At 38.1% G+C, this 21,566-nt stretch overlaps 1 protein-coding gene across 3 annotated transcripts in view; it reads left to right on the top strand.

The window, feature by feature from the left end:
* Positions 1 to 21,566, top strand: part of LOC137273414 (endophilin-B1-like) — a 53,565-nt gene that overhangs the window by 4,385 nt on the left and 27,614 nt on the right. For all 3 annotated transcript variants that reach the window (XM_067806096.1, XM_067806095.1, XM_067806093.1), the window contains exons 2-3: positions 10,436 to 10,577; positions 11,107 to 11,235. In XM_067806096.1, the coding sequence (XP_067662197.1) occupies positions 10,436 to 10,577; positions 11,107 to 11,235 (271 nt within the window). The remainder of the gene's footprint in view (positions 1 to 10,435; positions 10,578 to 11,106; positions 11,236 to 21,566) is intronic.

Below are 21,566 nucleotides of genomic sequence, written 5' to 3'. Positions count from 1 at the left end.
GATATCAATTGTTTATTCAGATATCATTGTTATCATTGCTATTTCATGATGTTATAATTATCATAATTATCATGATGGGGACATTTAGTATTGACAACTGACCTTTCAATGTTTGTCCGAAGTGTCAGTGTTCTGTCTGTTTCCGTGTTTTCCTTTGTTGTGTTGACATAAGGATAGCAAGAAATTGTCTTCTATATAAATCAACTAATTTTGGTGATGAATTACAGTACTCCGATTATTTAAAATCTCAGAAAACAGCAAATTCAAACATTTTTGTATACAGAGACAAACTTGTTCAGAATATATTTATATTTTAATAGTCCAAAACTGGCAGCTGTATGTAATTTATCCAAGATGTTATTATTAGGGCTGTATGCTATTTCTGGTTTACTGGTATATCACAATGCACTTTTCAAATGATACATATTACCTGATTACAATATTTTATTGAGAACTGGTAAATTTGGAAAGAAACACAATGCAGTTTTCTTTTCATTGTCTTTCTGGTTTAGATTAACATCTGCGCAGACTTTTAATTTACATCAATTTGATCAAATTTTTTCTTTCATTATTCAATGACAAAAAGGCCTACTGTAATGCTATAAATTGGATATAAATGACTGACTGTGCTATCTAATTTTGATATTGCTGTTATCAGAACCATAACATATATATTTGGGGACTTATGATGCAGAAAATAGGATTGACGTTCACAATTAGTGTCACTCACTGTCAAACACTTACGTTCCTAATATATCTCAGTTCCGGTACTTGAATTGCAAAATGCAATATGTTGCAATTCAGTTTATTTGCCAGTAGATGGCTCTAGTTGTTATGAAATGATAAAAGGTTTCTCAATTGAATATTTTTTTCTGATATCTGTTTTAGGTGAAGTTGCTGATGCATATTATTGTATACTGTAAACATAGACAATATTTTAAAGGTTGTGCCTCTGAATTTTAATGGCTCATTTTTTTTTACATGTTGACCTGAAAGCTATGATTGGCAAGTATACAAATATGCAAATTATGCTGTCAGCTGCTTATGTTAACTTAATACTGATAAAACATTATCCACTTATGATAACAGATGCAGATATTCTCCGTTAGCAGTGCCAATACATTAAGTTGATTTTCACGGCATGAAGTAGTTAAGATGGAAAAGATAATCAGAATGATCATTGGAAGGAAGACATATTTGTGATAACTGATTTGGAACTTTTGTCATTGATTACATTAATAAATTATTGTGACGAACTAATGTTTCAGTATACCAAAACCGATTTCTTATTGTTCCTTGTAGAAGACAGAAGGGCACTGTTTCATCATCAGCATGAAATGTTGACAAAGTAATCTATTTTTTTCAGTGGTGTGAAACACCTTGTTGATTGCACAGGTCTTCAAACTGTCCTACCTAGTTATAATCACACCTGGATATATTGGCATATTTTCTACTGGACAAAACAGTGGCATGGTAATTTGTAATATAACCGGGGTATACAATTGTTTTCTTTCAGAGCATTTTACGTATTGGTTGTGTATTAAGTTAACATGCTGAAGAAAAGTTTTTCCCCTGACAAAATAAACCATTACTTTTTTAGGGGGCCTATTTGCTCAAAGTTACGTCTCTAATGTTTCTTGTTAAATAATCAATGTGTTGCTGATAATTATCGATCTTTCTGATCTTTATTGACAACCTGCCCTGCTTTTAAGTTTTATCGTTATGGTTAGGTGTCACCATTGTGAAGCAGTGCCTTTTCCAATACCAACATGCTATTGACGTACTGACAGAAACAAACCCTTGCTTGAAGCGTCCCGTAAGCAGGCTAGAGGAGCTTACTGTTTCCCAACTGTGCAAGAACTGTAATGCATTCATTGTGTAAGTAATACTTCTGAAGGACACTTGAGCATACAGCTGACCAAACTGTTGTATGGACTGTATTGGTGGAAGGAAATCTTAGCAATTGATTCTGTCCATGGGGCCAAAAGTTTTTCTGTATGGTGGAATGTTTGTCTGGGGTGGGGATGTTAGAGTGCAGAGAGCTTTGTTGGCTCTGGCTTGAAATGACATCAGTGGGAAATATACTGAACAGAAAAAGAAGGCTAGTTTCCAAAAAATGAAATCACATGAAAGTAAGGATTCATGTTTATGTCTTCTGTTTACAAACTCGACAAAAACAGCTCCGTTTCTTTTGTTGTTCAGTATAGCTGTGCTGGTTTTGTACCTTTAACATGCTCTTATAAGCATGGCATTTGAAGAATGCACTTTGGAGCACAGCCTGCATGAAACATAAATAAAAAATGCATGTGTAGGTTACAGTAATTGTTGAGATAGCAGGATAAAAACTAAAAAAGGCAAATATGTTTACTTCAGGAAACTGTTAGGGAACATCTGCCAAAGTCATTTTCACGTGCTGTTAAGTAATGAAGTAAATTGGTTGATGTCAACCTCCACAATGTGTTGAACATGATGTTGCAGAGTATATTCTTATTCTATCACCTGATAAATATGTAAGTACAATAACACTAAATGTATAATACAAGTACTGGGGTTTTACCTCTACTTAACTTTTACAAGAAACCCCCAATTATTAGTTATAGCTTGTCCATGCACATCTATATCATGTATGTGGGGACCGGGTGATGAAACAGACTTTTTCTCATTCACAAGGACAGCTCTGTGTATAATGTGTATAAGGTGGTCACTAGAGGTATGACGATGCAGAAAATTCACGGTACGATATGTATCACGATATCTTGGAACGATACGATTCGATTCACATCACGATATGCTATCTTTAGTTATTTTCTTTAAAAAACATATATTTTTGTATCAGGACCGATACGATACGATTCGATTCACATCATGAAATGCTATCTTTAGTTATTTTCTTTAAAGAACTTATATTTTTGTACCAAGTACCAGTGTAAATGTTGACATAACAATTTCTAATGAAAATTAACAATTTCATGTAAATTTTGACATAACTGTCAATTTCTAGTGAAAAATAACAATTTCAAAGTCAACGATATGTATCACGATACAAAAAAAAAGTATCGATATATGTATCGTCTGATAAAGTATCACGATTATCGATATATCATCACAGCTCTAGTGGTCTCTTCTAGGTAATCACATATCGCTTTACAGAACAATCTCCAATTAGCTGAAAGAGCAATTTACAGCAGCTTGATGATATAATTGCAGGGACTGTGAATTGCTTGTGGAATCAAGTGAGGAAGTGCTTCCCACACCCTGCAGATGGACAATATGACACTCGCTGGGGGGTGTCAGGTGTTGGTGTGATTTAATGATTTTGTTGCATGGCTGTTGATCTAACAGTTGAGTGATTGCTGGTTCTCATCCAGACAGATACTGGAGGGCAAAATGGGTGACTTCAGGGAAAAGTGTATGGCTATCATTCCCTATAGCCTTCAACAGTATAAGTTGGGTTTTGTTTTAGTCTAACTCACAGTCCCTGAACTGCATTCATGGAGTTGAAAAAAAAAATACCATTGCCCGATGCCTGGGTTGAGTGGAATTCTCCACCTGTTAAAGTAAATGTCTGCATTAAACTTTACCTTGGTACAGTAGTGCCTAACTGCTGAAATGTTTTAATATACATGTATGTATTTTGATGATTAAATGAAAATACAATTGCTACCAACTGATAAAGATTATTTGCAAAAGAAATCAAATTGTGGTCGAGTGAAATTATTATTTGGTCAAGTGAATTTTGAAAGTTTACTGGAGCTGTATCCAATTTGAAAAACTTATTATTATCATTATTATTATTCATCGGGTGACAGAATGCTAATGAGGTAGAAAGCATGTCTTTTACATTAAGAACAACAAAAGGAATTCACAGATGAAAAATTCAGTGATGGTAAAATACCTTTTTGGACTACCTGAACAGTTTGATGCTCTTTCCAAATAGTCAAACCCATGTAGATCCGGGCTAGAATTGGTCTTCAGTGACCCATGCTTGTAAGAGGTGACTGACAGGATCGGGTGATCAGGTTCACTGACTTAGTGGACATGTCATCGGTTCCCAGTTTCGTAGATCGATGTTCATGCTGTTGATCACTGGATTGTCAGGTCTAGGCTTGATTATTTGCAGAATGCCAGTGTGCCACCATATAGTCCAGAAATATTGGAGTAAAACTAAACTCACTCCATCATTCCAAATACAAAATCGAAAAGTCAGCTGATAAATTACAAATACATGCTTTTGAAAATCAGGATGGACTTAATAAATGCTTCATCAAAGCAAATTGTCTGAGGCCTGATTAATACAACTGTCAATGACAGCTTGAACCTGTTATTGGTTCATGGATGGTGAACTGTTTCTGCCCAATCATGGTTACCAGTCAGTGATCAAAACTGAAATCAAGGGGACCCATGGACACTATAAATTGGAGAATATCTCTTGAATGCCAGGACCCCTGGACCTACTTAATGTAGGACACCAACACTGCAGCTGGTGATGCTGCCATCTTGTACAGTGAGGGTCCTGTTGGGTGCACTGCTTTTGGTAAAACTAGTAATGATAAATGAGGTACATGTTACTGTTAGTTGTTAAAAAGTAGCATTAGTGAAAACTTAACTGTTTAGTGATCAAAACGTTTCTGTGTATCTTACTTGTGCTGAAGTCTTGCACATTATATGTAGCATTCATTTATTACAATCTAACATAACACAATTTGCTATTTCAAAAAACAGGAATTGCCTCAATTAGAAACAAAAGCAGAACTAATGGTAGCATTGTTTCTATCCGAAAGGTTGATGATCCAACACAAAGACTCAGGCAGTAGCATAGATGCTTAAGCGTATGCTCTTCACACTGATGGCCAGGGTTTGATTCCCTACATGGGTATAATGTGCCCATTTCTGGTGTCCCCCAAATATTGCTGGAATATTGCTGCAAAGTGGTGTAAACAGGGATTTACTTTAAGTCCTGTATTTGATGGTCCTTGGGACTCATGTTTATAATTTTCAGTTATCTTGGACAATAACTTTGGGGTCTCAGACACTTAAATATTATCATTAGTACCAGGACTCTACATTGCGAATGAAACAGTCACATATGCGAGTGAATTTTCGAAGTGGCGACTAAAAACAATAAAACAGTTATGAAATGGTGACTACTACATTTGGTGCCATTAACTTCCATCCTTAAACTATTTGCCTCAGATAATAACAACACATTATTCTTAAAACGATTGCAGTTTTCATTCATCATGATAATCAGTTCATTTCCACGTTTCCAAAAATAGACATCTAGGTCACACAAAGGGAGGTAAGCGAATGCAAATGAGATCCCAAGATTCATTGCTCGAGCATGTGCAAAACTGCTAACCTAGTTTTTACACTCTATATATAGACATATTTTGTCAAAAATACGCTAAGGGCGTAAACCATATGCAAATTAGGTTTCCCAAAACTGAATTCGTCTTGGTGAACAAGCGCAAAGCTGCAACCTTATACTTCCATGTTTAACCATGGCAATGAAGAAAACAAACTCTAGACCGATATCGGCCTATTTTTCAAAACCCCAAACAACAAAAATCTTGAATGAACAAACTCAAGCTGACAGTGAAAAAGAAACAAAATGATAACCAGACTAATGTTGAAACACAGAAAGAAAGTAAGCCATCAGTTAATGTGCGTGAATTCAGACCACTTTGGCTGTCAATTTTTTCATGGCTTCGTTATGACAAAGAACAAAATACAATGCACTGTGACTTTTGTTGACAGGCCGGTCGTCATTTGGCAGGCAACACAGACTTTGTAGATGGAACTAACAAGTTCAAACGGGAAAACATTCTCGCTCACAGCAATAGCATGAGACATGGAAAGTGCCTTGATGATATTGTTAATAAATCGGGCAAACTATCGTTTGAAACCTCAGCCATTGCAAAACAATTTTTGGAGGCTGAAGTGAAGTCTAATTAAAAGGATCTCACAGATCTAACAATAAAGTTTAACACTGTGTATTGCATAGGGAAGGAAGAGATGTCTTTTACTAAACTTAAACCTTTGCTGTTGCTTCAGCATAAAAATGTGCTCCTGGTGACACCTGCTTACAGTAATGATGTTAGGTGTGGAGAAATGTTGGCAACCAATGCTAGTACAATCAGAGATGAGACAATGGACCTTATCAATGACTCACATTACTTATCAGTTATGATTGATGGTGCCACAGACACGTCTGTGTCAGAAAATGAAGTGATCTATGTAAGAACAGTATTGAATGGCAAAGCAGAAAACAAACATTTTGAAGTTATTGCCGTCGAACATGGTCATGCTGAGGGTGTTATCTCTGCTACTAAATCAGCTCTTTCGAGAGTAGGAATCAGTGATGAAACATTGACATCTAGAATTGTTGGGTTTTGTGCAGATGGAGCGAATGTCAATATGGGCCACAGGATCTATTTAATAGATTTCCACTGCATGGCACACAGGCTTGAGTTGGCCCTTTTGAAGCTTCAGAAGCAATCCCCAGTTATGCAGTCAGTCAATGACTGCCTACATCTCATTTAGAAGACTTAACACTTCAGTCCCAAAAGCAAAAGAGAACTCAGAATGATAGGAGAGGAAGCCAGGATATATTCACCAGCCCCAGTGAAGGGTACCAGATGGGTTCCCACTTAAACAGGGCAATGAGGGTCTTTCTACAAGGAAAGAAGGATGAAGATTTGGCCACAGGTCATGGACAGTATACAGCAGTCTATACACATATGGAAAGTCTGGCTGCATCATCATCTAATGCAGACATTGCAGGAAGAGGAAAGAAAATACACAAACAAATGAAAGATTTGGTGTTCACAGGGTTTTGTCATTTCATGTCTGATCTCTTTGGTGAGGTGGCTTTGTTGAGCCTGAAACTACAGTCTACTACTCTGATTCTTCCTACAGCAGTTGCATCCATCCAGGATTGTCTGGAAACCATCACAAGCATGAAACAGGATTACATTCCAGGGGGACTGTATGAGAAATTTGGGCTGTGTATTGAAAGCCAAGAAAATCTCCCGGGTCCAATCAAATTTCAAGGCATTGAAATGACTGGTAGTGTCGATGTGGCCAAAGAAGAACTGAAGAAACATGTGGCATCTACAGTTGACATCACCATCAAGGAGCCGGAGTCCAGGTTTGAGAATCTGCTTGGTTCAAATACAAACGAAGGGGTCCAAGGTGCTGTGAAGAGCTTCAAGGTGTTTAATCATGACACCTGGCCAGAGTGTAAAAGGGAACTTGTACACTTTGGAAATCATGAAATAGATGTTCAGTGTGATTGGTTCAGAGTCCCCCTTGTCTCTGCTGAATGCAATGTGGAGGCAGTTCAGACAGAGTGGAGGCAGATGAAAGTCTTCGTGGCAAACACCTTCAAGGATATATCTTACTCTGATCTCTGGCAAATCCTACTCAGCAAGGATCCATACAAAACAGATTTCTGCAATATACTTCATCTTGTGAGGATCATGTTAACCCTGCTGATTAGCTCTGCTGAATGTGAACGGGCTTTCTCAGCTCAGAAAAGAATTAAATGTGATGTTAGGAGCTGCTTGTCTGTGCAAAGGCTGTCTGATTTGATTTTGATTTCATCAGAAGGCCCTGAACTTGCTGAGTTTAACTAAGAGAAGTCAGTTAATAAATGGATGTCTAATGGCAAGAGAAGGATTGCTGGTGGCCCTGGACAAACAGATTGGTCAAAGAACATTGTGACTGTGAAACCAAAGTGTGAAGACAAAATCTGAGCTCTCAGTGGCAGTTACAGAAAAGCAGGAAACTTTAGTCAGTAGTTAAATATGTCTGCATTTAATTGAAGTTTCTTTGATACAGTGACACTTGACAAGGTTAAAATTTTTCTGAAACAGGATTTCATTCTGAAGCTTAAGATCTGGAATACCCAGTCCTGCAAAAGTAATCATTTTTCTTATCATTGTGATGTTATATGTTCAATGTTTATAACTCAAAGTAGGCCAGTTACTATATGTGTTGATACCTCATAAAGTAGCTTCCAGATGGCATATTTCTTTTGAAACAGTTTGTTTTTGAATCACTGGACAGAATGAGGAAATAAAACAAAACGTTGGTTGGAATTGTAGTAGTTTATTCACAGAATACTAGGTGTAATACCACTACATGTGTCTGGCTAGTAAATTTTCTATTTGGCTAGTAAAAGAAAATATTTGCTAGTCAAAGGTCAACTAAATAAAATTATGTCCGTAGAGCCCTGAGTACATTTATTGTATTGTGTATCATGATACCAGGTAGTAGAAAACTAAGTGGTGACTTAGTATTACATGCTTGGAATTTTTACAAGAGTGATTTGACATTTCTGCGTCCCTGTGGATGCACTAATACATTTTGTTGCGTTCACTGTCAATTTTTATGGGTATAGGACACAGGAATTCAGATCTGGTAAATCCATGATAAAACAAACTCTTTAACTCATTCACATTATTAAGATGTTTTGGTACTTCAAAACCAACTTTACAGCTGAAATCAATTAAAGAAATTGACTTCCATAACTTTCTACCTCTCATGTCTTCTCTTCTTAAGACCTTGACAGCTCATATTTTCAAGTCTTTGTTTTTTCTGACCCGTGACCCCTCCCATCAAGACCCTCTGTAATGTGTCTCATTTCATAATCACAGTCAGTTGCATGCATGGCATGATGTCGAACTGACGATGTGGTCATCATGATGTTTAATACTGAAGTGAGGACATCCTGTTTGATTTCCTTAGTTTGGTTCAGGATCTGTTATTTAATTATAATTCCCAAGTCTAAGTAGGTGGAATGAAAATAGTGAGTCATTATGCATGTTATGTACACTTCGCAGGAAGCGTCAGCTTAAACAATCATCTTGATGTAGAACTTTGAACAAATTCCTCCAGGATATGCACATGCAGTCCTTGACAAAAACATTTGTCTCATCTTCTATCATAAGTTTTGCAAAAAGAAATCTTTCTGGTAGACTAACGCTTAATGTCTGATAATATATAAACCAGTCAGAGATGTAACATATACGTGAGGCGGCCTTTCGTCTCCTGTATATGAGACAGGTGTGTCTCATGGTACCAACTGAAGTGCTTCACCCTAATTAATTCAGTCATCGTTGTAACAAACAAGCCCATTTTGATTGGAAAGGAGCCCCAGGGACACATGAGGAAATCTAGACTTGCTTCATGCACAGGTTTAACACTGCAGAGAGGACTAAGGGCAGCAGTAAGAAAAATAATGTGGTTCAGGGACAATGAGACAGTCAATCTTTCTGGGTGTTATACTTAAGTAATAGCTTAGGATGTCTAGGCCATCAAGTGAAATTAATGCATGAACATGTTGTTTAAAAAAAGGCATAGCGCCTTAGTATCATATATATTGGGATATAATTAAATGTACAGGAATTTATTACTTTGACGGTGTAGTAGGAAATTTCATCACAATACAGATACAATTTTGAATCAGATGTTCCGCATACCTGGTAGTAAAGAGCTTCCTTTAGGAGTTTGTCTGTAAATATCAAAGGCACAGATTTAAATGCTCACCACTTACGGCTCACATGATGTAGTTTCTATCAATTGTATCGCATGTTTAATCCACAAATATGACTGTGTTGGGAATTGGTTGTCATCACACAATGAATGACTGCTTCACTACCAACAAACAGTTATGAAAAAAAAAATGGTTGGCATCATTTTTCAGATTTCCAATCCAGATTGTTATTGTAGACCACTAATATACAAACACATTCTTTGTGCTTATAATAATCTCAGTACCGAATCATTGCTACTTACTCAACTCTGACTAGCGTTCATATTAATTTACTCAATTTTCACCAGTAATTTATGTAACTGTCAGTCCTAGTGACTGGCAGGAAACGTATCTTGCAAATGTAAATGTGTGTGACCTGACATTCTAAAAGTATTAGAAAATGTTCAGCTTGCTAATGATGTTGGCGTGCAAGCTGTTATATGACTCTGTGGGGCTTTCCTGCTCTGTATTTAGCCTGGTTCTCAGGTGTTGCAGTTGTGGGGAAGAAAATGTTATTTTTACATTTTGCTAGAGGGAGGGGGAAATGGAGAAACTTTGTGGACATTTGGATGAACTGATTTCAGATTTAATGGTTTTTGCTCACAGAAAAATCTGAAATTGTACATAGGATTGGCAAGAGTTTTTGAGGGTTTGGTAATTTTTGTCGGGAGTCCATAGTGTGTAGTGTTTCATCGCAACAATTTCAGTTCCCCACATGGGTACAGTTTGTAAAGTCTGTTCGTCATGCTATGATGATATTGTAAGGATACACTGTATTACGAAAGCAGCATAAAACTATACTATCTCTCTTCCAGTATCCACCATATTTGTTGTTCATGAAATGGTGGAAGAATTCATCCAGAATTACTTGTTCAATAGAATTTGATTTCTTTTTAGTTCACAGAAGAAAAACTTGGATCTGCAGAAAAGACAGAACTTGATGCACACTTCGAGAACCTCCTCCAGAGGTCAGACAAGACAAGAATATGGACAGAGAAAGTCCTCAAGGGCACAGAGTGTGTCATACAACCAAACCCCAGTAAGTGGATAGTCTCCAGTATCCATATGATAATATGAAGCATATGAAGTTTTTATAGGTATTCAGAAGACAGTAGTCAGGTATTTTATCTCCATATCAGCATCCAGAGTCAGAGACTGAACAGAATTTAATTGCACTCGGGGCTTCGGATTGTTGTGTTGAGGAGGCTGTGATGTTGACAGGATTGTGAATGTGATGTTGTGGGGATTGTGATGTTGAAAGGATTGTGAATGTGATGTTGTGGGGGATTGTGTTGTTGTTTGCGGGATTGTGATGTTGTGGGGATTGTGATGATCAGGTGATTATGAAAATATGATGTTGAAAGGATTGTGATGTTGATGGGACGGTGATGCTAAAGGGTTTTTTGATGTTTAGAGGGTGGTAATGTTGAAAGGATTGTGACTTTGAGATGATAGTGATATTGTGGGTATTGTGATGTTCTGGGGATTGTGATGATGAGGTGGTGGTGATATTGTGGGGATGGTGATGTTGGAGTGGTTGTTATGTTAAGAATGTTGTGATGTTACAGATCAGAGGATGGAGGACATGATGTATGAGAAGCTGGAGAAGAAGAAGAAGGACAGGATGACATCAAGCGAGTCGCTTGGCCAGCACATGGTGGATGCCGGCAATGACTTTGGCCCAGGAACATCTTATGGTGAGTTCACCTGACATGAATGTATTAGGGACAGCTTTCATAGGAAGGGAATATTTTTGAAGGTCACAAGAAACTCATTGCTTCATCACTGGAGGAATTCAACAGGAACTGCTTAGCACAAAAAAGCGTCTGTTGTATTGTGTGAACACAAAATCTCATGAGCTCATGGAAGTAGTGGTTTGTGCAGTGGTTACCTTCGGAGGTCAGCCCACTATACATACTGCAGCTGTTACAACATGGACAGCTGTGAGTACCTTAAGGTCAGCCATCTACAATAACTACACTTAAGGAAAGATACTCTCTGTATTGTGAACAGCTTGTCACATCCTGCTATACTGGGCCAATCAGTCTTAGTAGGTTTTGTGCTAGAGCTCAACTAGTTTAATACAGCATAAGATTTGACTAGCGTGTGTTCCAGGGAAGAGAATTTGCTGCGAATCCAAGTATTTGATGGCACTGCTGTCGTTTATGATATATGGTACATTGTTTCAGTTAACAGCTCCAAATCCAAACAGGGCTAGCCCATTTTCCTCTTTTTTTCACTCACACCCATTCTCATCGCTGGTATTCACTTTGATGGTCTGTGTGTTCAGCACATTGAAGTGTTTTCTTTATTCTGAACCACATATTTTCAATTATAAATGTGTTTTGTTATGTTGTTGTCAAATACAAAGCTGTTTCCAATTTTTGGTGGTGGGGTAGCCTTGTGGTTAAAGTGTTTGCTCGTTAACTCTGATGACCAGGGTCAGGCCCCCCTAAGTAATTGAAGGAATTACAGCAAATTTGAAGGAATTGCATCTCAAATGTAAACAAACGCAGCCCCCTCGCGAAACAATTGTAGCGATATCGGTAATTTAGTGGTAATAACAGAAATACATCGGCCCTATCGGAAGCAATGTCGGTAATACTGGAAACACGCTCGGACATCTTCGGAGATTTTTCGGTTGCGAGCGGAAACTCACGCAGCAAAACATGGTGTCGTTGGAAGAAGCACCTGTCTCGGTGAGTTTTGTTTTTAGTTCCTACTATTACATTTTTATAGTTATCCATCTTTGACCACCCGTGTTGAATGCGTTTAGGTATGAGGTGTTGTCGGGGCAATAGCTTATGTTTTTAGGAAAAGACAGTCAATCTAGGAGAGTGTCACAAGTCATGCCCCTGGAGGTTGTTTACATCTAAACATCGAAGTCATGCCGATGATTACGAACGTGCGCTAGATATGACATCATTATTTTTGTAAACTGTGTTTAAATTTGTCAATTGCACTTCATAGCAAGAAAAATTATGGCTCATAAACTTCTTCATGGCGCATGTTCATGATGTTCGTAATCATCGGCATGACTTCGATGTTCAGATGTAAACAATCTCCAGGGGCATGACTTGTGACACTCTTCTGCAGTGACAATCTTTTCCTAAAACCATAAGCTATTGCCCCGACAACACTTCATACCTAAACGCATTCAACACGGGTGGTCAAAGATGGATAACTATAAAAATGTAATAGTAGGAACTAAAAACAAAACTCACCGAGACAGGTGCTTCTTCCAACGACGCCATGTTTTGCTGCGTGAGTTTCTGTTCGCGACCGAAAAATCTCCAAAGATGTCCGAGCGTGTTTCCAGTATTACCGACATTGCTTCCGATAGGGCCGATGTATTTCTGTTATTACCGCTAAATTACCGATATCGCTGCTATTGTTCTGCGAGTGGGCTGCGTTTGTTTACATTTGAGATGCAATTCCTTCAAATTTGCTGTAATTCCTTCAATTACTTAGGGGGGCCTGAGGGTTGTTTCTCCACATGGGTGCAATGAGTGAAGCCTATTAGTAAGTATTATAAGTAACAAGAGACTGACCATATTTCTCTGGAGTGTTTTTTATCTAAGCAAGATATACAAAATGGAATGCCTGTATATCTAAGCCAGGTAGTATACTAGTCATCATTAATGCATGTTTCATTTAGGAGATAAACATCATGTGTTGGCCAATTTCTGGGTGTTATTTAGTATTTGAAGCCCGGAATTAGATTTGGAATATTCCTGGGCTTCAAATACTCAAAAACACCCGGAAATTGGCCAACACATGATGTTTATCGACATCGTAAACCAAAAAGTAAACCAAAGGGTTTTACTGTCTGCACTCATTTACATCGAGTATGGGTACAGCAGTGAAGTGTCATCAGCTGGTCATGTCATCTGGTTCCCATGGTAGCATCTGGAGCTGCACATTTGTGACGTCATTCGGACTTTAGGTCACAATATGATCTGAATGACGTCACCACTGTGGATGACGCAACAAAACAATTGTTCACATTGTTTCTACATGTCTATACGCAGCGAATAGTCTTGCAATTTCCAGGAATCAAATCCCATTTGATCATGTTTTTCGACCAATCAGATTACAGAACACAGTGATTTTGGTTTACAATTGACAGTAATGTGGGCACTGGTCGCTGATATATCAACACTGTTAATAGTCAAATCATCTCAAAGACTGTATTTGGCTTTTGTTTCGCAGAAAACAATCAGTGCATCAGCTGCTGACAGTAATTACCAACACATGTTATTACCCAGAAAAAAGCACCGTGAGAACATGAAGTATTAACTGTTTGTGTTTCATCTTGCATATATTGCTGATCATATACGATGAAGAATGTTGAAATGATCAAGTTTCTGAGAAAAAAAAGACATTGGGGCTTCACAAGTATATCTTGTTTGTTTGTTTTTTTTCAAATTACCTGACATGAGTCATGTTGATAATGATTAATGACAGAGTACAACTAGTTATGGATTCAGCTATCATTGCTATCTTGTTACCCTGCATATTTAGTCTGTCAGTGAAAAGGAGATGCAATTTTGGTCATTAGGTAATTTGTTGGTTACTTGTGGACCAGTGCCCACAAGAAGAAGTTGAAGAAAAAGTTGGTCAGAAAATAATGGCATACATAGAAATCACCTGTTTTCATTTGCTTTCATGCTAATAGCTGCGTCGTAGCAACTGTTTGACATGGTGCCACCATTGGCACCAACGCCTCAGCAGATCTTCTGTTAAGTCTGAAGGGTACAGCAAAGTCTGCATTCCAAAGACAGGGGAAAGAACCCTAAGATCTATTAGGTAGTAACCAGTCAGAATGTTGGGCAAAATATGAAATTCAGATTGAACATCATTTTTGATAAATTTTGAAAACAGTTTAAGCACCAACTATGTCCAGAGGTTAGTGTATGTATCTGATTTTTCCTTTAATGATAAAAATGAAGTTGTTGATATGACATACATGACAAAATAATTATTTGCCTCAGTTACACTTTCGATCATTCCAGTAAATGTTGTTCCCCAAAACCAGACATAATGGTTCCTAAAATGCATTATTGATAACTTCTCCAGTTGATCTATGTACGAAAAATGTCAGGCTTCCCATAGTCTGAAATGTGAAATAATCAATAGCCCTTTCCCCGTATGACATGGAGGTGTAACTAACGACCACCTGTTCCAGGTGTACTGCTGAGGCTGGACAGGTAATCAATAGTGGCATCACGATGTGCTGGCTGCCAGCTCATGACATCACAGCTGTCATGCTGAGTAGCTTCTCATGACGCTTCAGTTAACATGTGTCTAGCATGTCACATTGATGACTGACTGTTTCCAGGACCATGTTCATCATGATATAGGGCAGGAAATGAGATGTCCAGCCAAGAAAGTGTAATCCTAGATAGAACTGTTACATGTTAAAACAATTTCAAGCGCATGAAAAATTTTGAGGGGGAGGGGGCTATTTAACTCACTCTTTTTCTCATTCATGGTTCACTCACTCCTTTGCGCTCTCATTCACTCTTTTGCTCAGACACTATCTCCTTTGCTTGCTCCTTGGTGTGCTCACTCACTCCTTTGTCTCATTCATGGCTCGCTGACTCCTTTGCTCTCATTCACTCTTTTGCTCAGACACTATCCCCTTTGCTTGCTCCTTAGTGTGCTCACTCACTCCTTTGTCTCATTCCTTTGCTCACTCCTTTGCTTGCTCACAGCTCACTCTTTTGATTACTCACTGCTCTCTCCTTTGCTCACTCTCTCCCTCTTGGCTTACTCACTCCTTTGACTCCTTTGCTCGCTCACAGCTCACTCACTTCTTTGCTCGCTCACTCACCACTTTGTTCACTCACTCACTTCTTGGCTAGCTCACTCACTTCTTTGCTCACTCACTCACATGTCAAGATGACTTCCAGTGTACATGCTAAAGCATTATGACCTAGATCGGTGCATGTTAAACCAACATAGGCCGACACTGTGACAACATTATCTGCAGTTATTCTTGGGTTTGCTCAGGAGTATATGTCAGAGCTCTGTCAATATGTAATTGGAATGTCTCATTTGACAGGCCATTGTTGGGCGTGACATTGAGAAATTATCAATAAATATTGCTTCATTCAATTATGCCAAATGGTAGTGCATAACTACATGTTATGTGGAGACAGCTGTTTCAACAATTTCAGTTTCCTGCAACAATATTTGGATAATTGCATAGTATCACATACAGGCCAGTGTGCATGTGTGGCGAAACTTTGTTGGAGTCGATGTTGACAGAACCAAACTGTTCAGCTATCCTTTATTAGAGAGGCAGCTTAATCAAAGAGTATAGGAATCAATTGTTAGAGACGGATAAAGCATTAGAATCAATCATTAGATAGAGAGAAATCATTAGAATCAGTCATTAGAGAGATATAAATCATTAGAATCAATTACTAGAGACAGATAAATCATTTGAATCGATCATTAGAGACAGATAAATTTCCAGAATCAGTCATGGGAGACAGATAAATCAAAGAGTTTACGAATCAGCCAGGAGAGACAGATAAAACAAACTGTACAGTAGTTAGTCATTGGAGACAGCTGAAGAAAACCGTACAGTTATCAGTCATTTGATGCAACTAAATCATGAGAATCAATCATTAGCTAATTCAAACTGTACAGTTATCAGTTATCAGAGGCAACTAAATCATGAGAATCAATCGATAGCTAATTCAAACTGTACAGTTATCAGTCATTAGAGGCAACTAAATCGTTAGAATCAACCGTTAGCTGATTCAAACTGTACAGTTATCAGTCATTAGAGGCAACTAAATCATTAAAATCAATCGTTAGAGAGCTCAATCCAACTGTACAGTAATCAGGCGGGAGAAACAACTTAATCATCAATTGTTAGCAAAATCAAACTCTGTAGTAATCAATCAGGAGAATCAATAGAATCAATCACTAGAGAGAGCTGAATGAAGCTGTACAGTAATCATTCAGGTGAGACAGACACATCTGTAGAATAAGTCATTAGAGAGAGCTAAGTTAAGCTATATAAATCATTTTGGAAAGACAGCTAAATCAGATCTGTCATAATTCAAACATGATAGACAGTTAAAACAAACATTGAAAACTGCTATGAAAAGAAAACAGAGCAAGAATAATTAATGCTGAGTTTCACATTTTTGATTCTCACAACAGGAGTTCCAGGCTATATGCAAACAATTCATGCCAAATAGCTCTATTACTGTATTGATCGCAGCAAAATTCAAATTCTGTTGTCCTCCAAGGTCAGTAATTCTGTAGACCAGAGGAAAAATCTACATAAATACTGAATGTCTGGTCCAGGACAGTGACTTCAGTCTGACCCAAACCCATCCCGCAGCTTGAACCAAAATACATGAACACAATGAAAATAAGCTGAAAAAATATAAAAAGGAATTCTGCTATGGATTTGGTATTATTCTGGTTGAAGTCCTCGATCATTAATGCCCCATCTCATGTATCAAAGCAGATCACTTACTCTGTCTCTTGTCAGGCTTTACTCTTTATTCTGATTGGTTCATATAACCTTTTCCTTCAAAGAAGTATGCATTTTATTATTTTGCTTTCAGAATAATGTATTTTTTTTATGATTATATTTATTATTTGATATTGACCGAAAGGCTGATGTGAAACTGTAATTCCAGCATTTTTAATCCTTAGCAATAAAAAAAATAATCATGTAAAGTTATCCTTGATGAATTAAAGGATCTAAATAGTGAGATTAGAAAATTGTATGGATCAGAAATTTGTTTTCTAAACCAGGTTTCAAGCAATATTTCTTATACTTTCATTTCAACCTGCTGAAGGTCTTTTTCATTTGAATGATCTGAAAAACAAAAGCTGGGTTTGAGAGTATATTACATGACCTCAGCTGAACCTTTTATCTCTCTGTATTCATCTTGAAAGAAAACTCAGTTGATATGTTTAGTGGTCATTTGGGTTCATTCAGTGGTCAAAAATGGATGTAGAAAATCACTTCTGTCTAAAATTCTGTATGTTTAGAGTCGCTGATCCTGTTCTCAAGAAAACCGTACAGAATCAAAATAACCTCTAATTCTTGTTTTTACAATATTGAGCTAACAAATTTGCTTCAGATTTCAAGAAGTGTTTTTTCAGTCGATTCATGCAAAATCAGTTGAAAGTAGCTCATGAACCTGGACGCGAAAGTGAGAACAATTCGCCTTAGAAATGTTCTCTTATCCGCCACTTAACCTGCACCGTCGGAATTTATTTAACTTGACTGCCATTGCAGTGATCGCTGATCAGGCCTCAGAAACCAAAACTCTCAATATTGATTGGCCAGTTTCACAGTTTCTCACGAAGCAATGCAAGGAAAGTCCGAACCATGCGACATAGCCAGGCAGATGCCCACAGTGGATTAATCACAACCTGTTGGGAATGGCTCAGTTCCGATTGTAATTAAATAGCTTTTCCTATGCACTGGCTGTTTGGGTTGGTTCACATTCGGGAGAAGAAAACTGTTTGCATGGCTAATACTGTTATTAGGCAGAAATGTGTTTTTTGATATGCCAGCAATTACCTGATCGAGAGTCCCGGAGCGTTCATTGAACCTCTCGTCTACTAATATGTGGCTGAGATTTTTTTTTTTTTAAATGAATGGTTTTGTAGTAAATAGATGATGCTCCTTAAATGTATATTTTCATCAGTAGCCCTTAACAAATGTCTCACTCTAATTTTATTTGTTACTGTCTGTAAATGGATCATCAATAACCACTCATGTTGTGGTTGATGCTTCCTTCATAACCATACACATAATAATATATTCTTCAAAACATTAGACACAACTGTACATTTTATTTTAAACACTGAACATAACTGCATATGTTGTTCACTTACTCACTCAGAAGATTTTTTTCTACAAAACATTAAATATGTATTTGCATTTTCCTATTGGTCAAATTGTTATTTCTTCACAACCCTAGGCAGTCTGTGGTTTTTCAATGGTCGTTATATGTTCACATTCGGTGTTCTTGTGAAGAAGCTGTCATTCCCTTGGGTTGCCTGAAACCAGTGTTTGTGTGTTCAAATCACAAACTCATATGACATTTATAGGTTAAAAAATATGCCAGCACCATGCATACCACAACAGTTCACAGATCCAGAGTCGCATTCACTGACATGACAAGAAATGTCTTTGTTAAAATCATACCACTATATTACTGCAGAATTGTTGTTTGTGCAGTTGACTTTGATTCACTCTCCCTGCTTTCATCATCATTTTGGAAACAGTCATACTGAGATGACGCATCATGTGAGCACCAAGTTTACAGTATTCATAATGCTGTAACAGCTGCCTCATTGTGTTCAGGAACAAGGAGCAAGGGTTCACACTGAAACTTCATATTCCTAGCCATTGACTGAATTGTTTTGTTCAACAAGCTGGAGAAGTGGGTTATCTGACACTATGATCTTTTCTTAAATGCTGCAACCTTTGAGAATATTGAGAATTGTAACATCTATGTTTGATCGCACACTTATGTATGGATTATCTAAATTAATATCTGATACCACCTTTGAGTTATTGAACACCATCTACGACACATCCTACTCTATATCTGGGTTATCCTGAGCTATGTACAAGTCATCCTACTCTATATCTGGGTTATCCTGAGCTATGTACAAGTCATCCAACTCTATATCTGGGTTATCCTGAGCCATGTACAAGTCATCCTACTCTATATCTGGGTTATCCTGAGCCATGTACAAGTCATCCTACTCTATATCTGGGTTATCCTGAGCCATGTACAAGTCATCCAACTCTATATCTGGGTTATCCTGAGCCATGTACAAGTCATCCAACTCTATATCTGGGTTATCCTGAGCTATGTACAAGTCATCCTACTCTATATCTGGGTTATCCTGAGCCATGTACAAGTCATCCAACTCTATATCTGGGTTATCCTGAGCCATGTACAAGTCATCCTACTCTATATCTGGGTTATCCTGAGCCATGTACAAGTCATCCTACTCTATATCTGGGTTATCCTGAGCCATGTACAAGTCATCCTACTCTATATCTGGGTTATCCTGAGCTATGTACAAGTCATCCAACTCTATATCTGGGTTATCCTGAGCCATGTACAAGTCATCCTACTCTATATCTGGGTTATCCTGAGCCATGTCCAAGTCATCCTACTCTATATCTGGGTTATCCTGAGCCATGTACAAGTCATCCAACTCTATATCTGGGTTATCCTGAGCCATGTACAAGTCATCCAACTCTATGTCTGGGTTATCCTGAGCCATGTACAAGTCATCCTACTCTATATCTGGGTTATCCTGAGCCATGGACAAGTCATCCAACTCTATATCTGGGTTATCCTGAGCCATGTACAAGTCATCCAGTTCTATATCTGGGTTATCCTGAGCCATGTACAAGTCATCCAACTCTATATCTGGGTTATCCTGAGCCATGTACAAGTCATCCAACTCTATATCTGGGTTATCCTGAGCCATGTACAAGTCATCCTACTCTATATCTGGGTTATCCTGAGCCATGTACAAGTCATCCTACTCTATATCTGGGTTATCCTGAGCCATGTACAAGTCATCCAACTCTATATCTGGGTTATCCTGAGCCATGTGCAAGTCATCCAACTCTATATCTGGGTTATCCTGAGCTATGTACAAGTCATCCAACTCTATATCTGGGTTATCCTGAGCCATGTACAAGTCATCCTACTCTATATCTGGGTTATCCTGAGCTATGTACAAGTCATCCTACTCTATATCTGGGTTATCCTGAGCCATGTACAAGTCATCCAACTCTATATCTGGGTTATCCTGAGCCATGTACAAGTCATCCAACTCTATATTTGGGTTATCCTGAGCCATGTACAAGTCATCCTACTCTATATCTGGGTTATCCTGAGCCATGTACAAGTCATCCTACTCTATATTTGGGTTATCCTGAGCCATGTACAAGTCATCCAACTCTATATCTGGGTTATCCTGAGCCATGTGCAAGTCATCCTACTCTATATCTGGGTTATCCTGAGCTATGTACAAGTCATCCAACTCTATATCTGGGTTATCCTGAGCCATGTACAAGTCATCCTACTCTATATCTGGGTTATCCTGAGCCATGTACAAGTCATCCTACTCTATATCTGGGTTATCCTGAGCCATGTACAAGTCATCCAACTCTATATCTGGGTTATCCTGAGCTATGTACAAGTCATCCAACTCTATATCTGGGTTATCCTGAGCCATGTACAAGTCATCCAACTCTATATCTGGGTTATCCTGAGCCATCTACGACTCATCCTACTCTATATCTGGGTTATCCTGAGCTATGTACAAGTCATCCAACTCTATATCTGGGTTATCCTGAGCCATGTACAAGTCATCCTACTCTATATCTGGGTTATCCTGAGCCATGTACAAGTCATCCTACTCTATATCTGGGTTATCCTGAGCCATGTACAAGTCATCCAACTCTATATCTGGGTTATCCTGAGCCATGTACAAGTCATCCTCTATATCTGGGTTATCCTGAGCCATATACAAGTCATCCTACTCTATATCTGGGTTATCCTGAGCCATGTACAAGTCATCCTACTCTGTATCTGGGTTATCCTGAGCCATGTACAAGTCATCCTACTCTATATCTGGGTTATCCTGAGCTATGTACAAGTCATCCAACTCTATATCTGGGTTATCCTGAGCCATGTACAAGTCATCCTACTCTATATCTGGGTTATCCTGAGCCATGTACAAGTCATCCAACTCTATATCTGGGTTATCCTGAGCCATGTACAAGTCATCCAACTCTATATCTGGGTTATCCTGAGCCATGTACAAGTCATCCAGTTCTATATCTGGGTTATCCTGAGCCATGTACAAGTCGTCCAACTCTATATCTGGGTTATCCTGAGCCATGTACAAGTCATCCAACTCTATATCTGGGTTATCCTGAGCCATGTACAAGTCATCCAGTTCTATATCTATACCATCTATAGTGTGATGGTTTATTGCTCTG

Source organism: Haliotis asinina, chromosome 2 (genome assembly GCF_037392515.1).
Source record: "Haliotis asinina isolate JCU_RB_2024 chromosome 2, JCU_Hal_asi_v2, whole genome shotgun sequence".
Taxonomy (NCBI): Eukaryota; Metazoa; Mollusca; class Gastropoda; order Lepetellida; family Haliotidae; genus Haliotis; species Haliotis asinina.
This window is presented reverse-complemented; position numbering and strand designations above follow the sequence as displayed.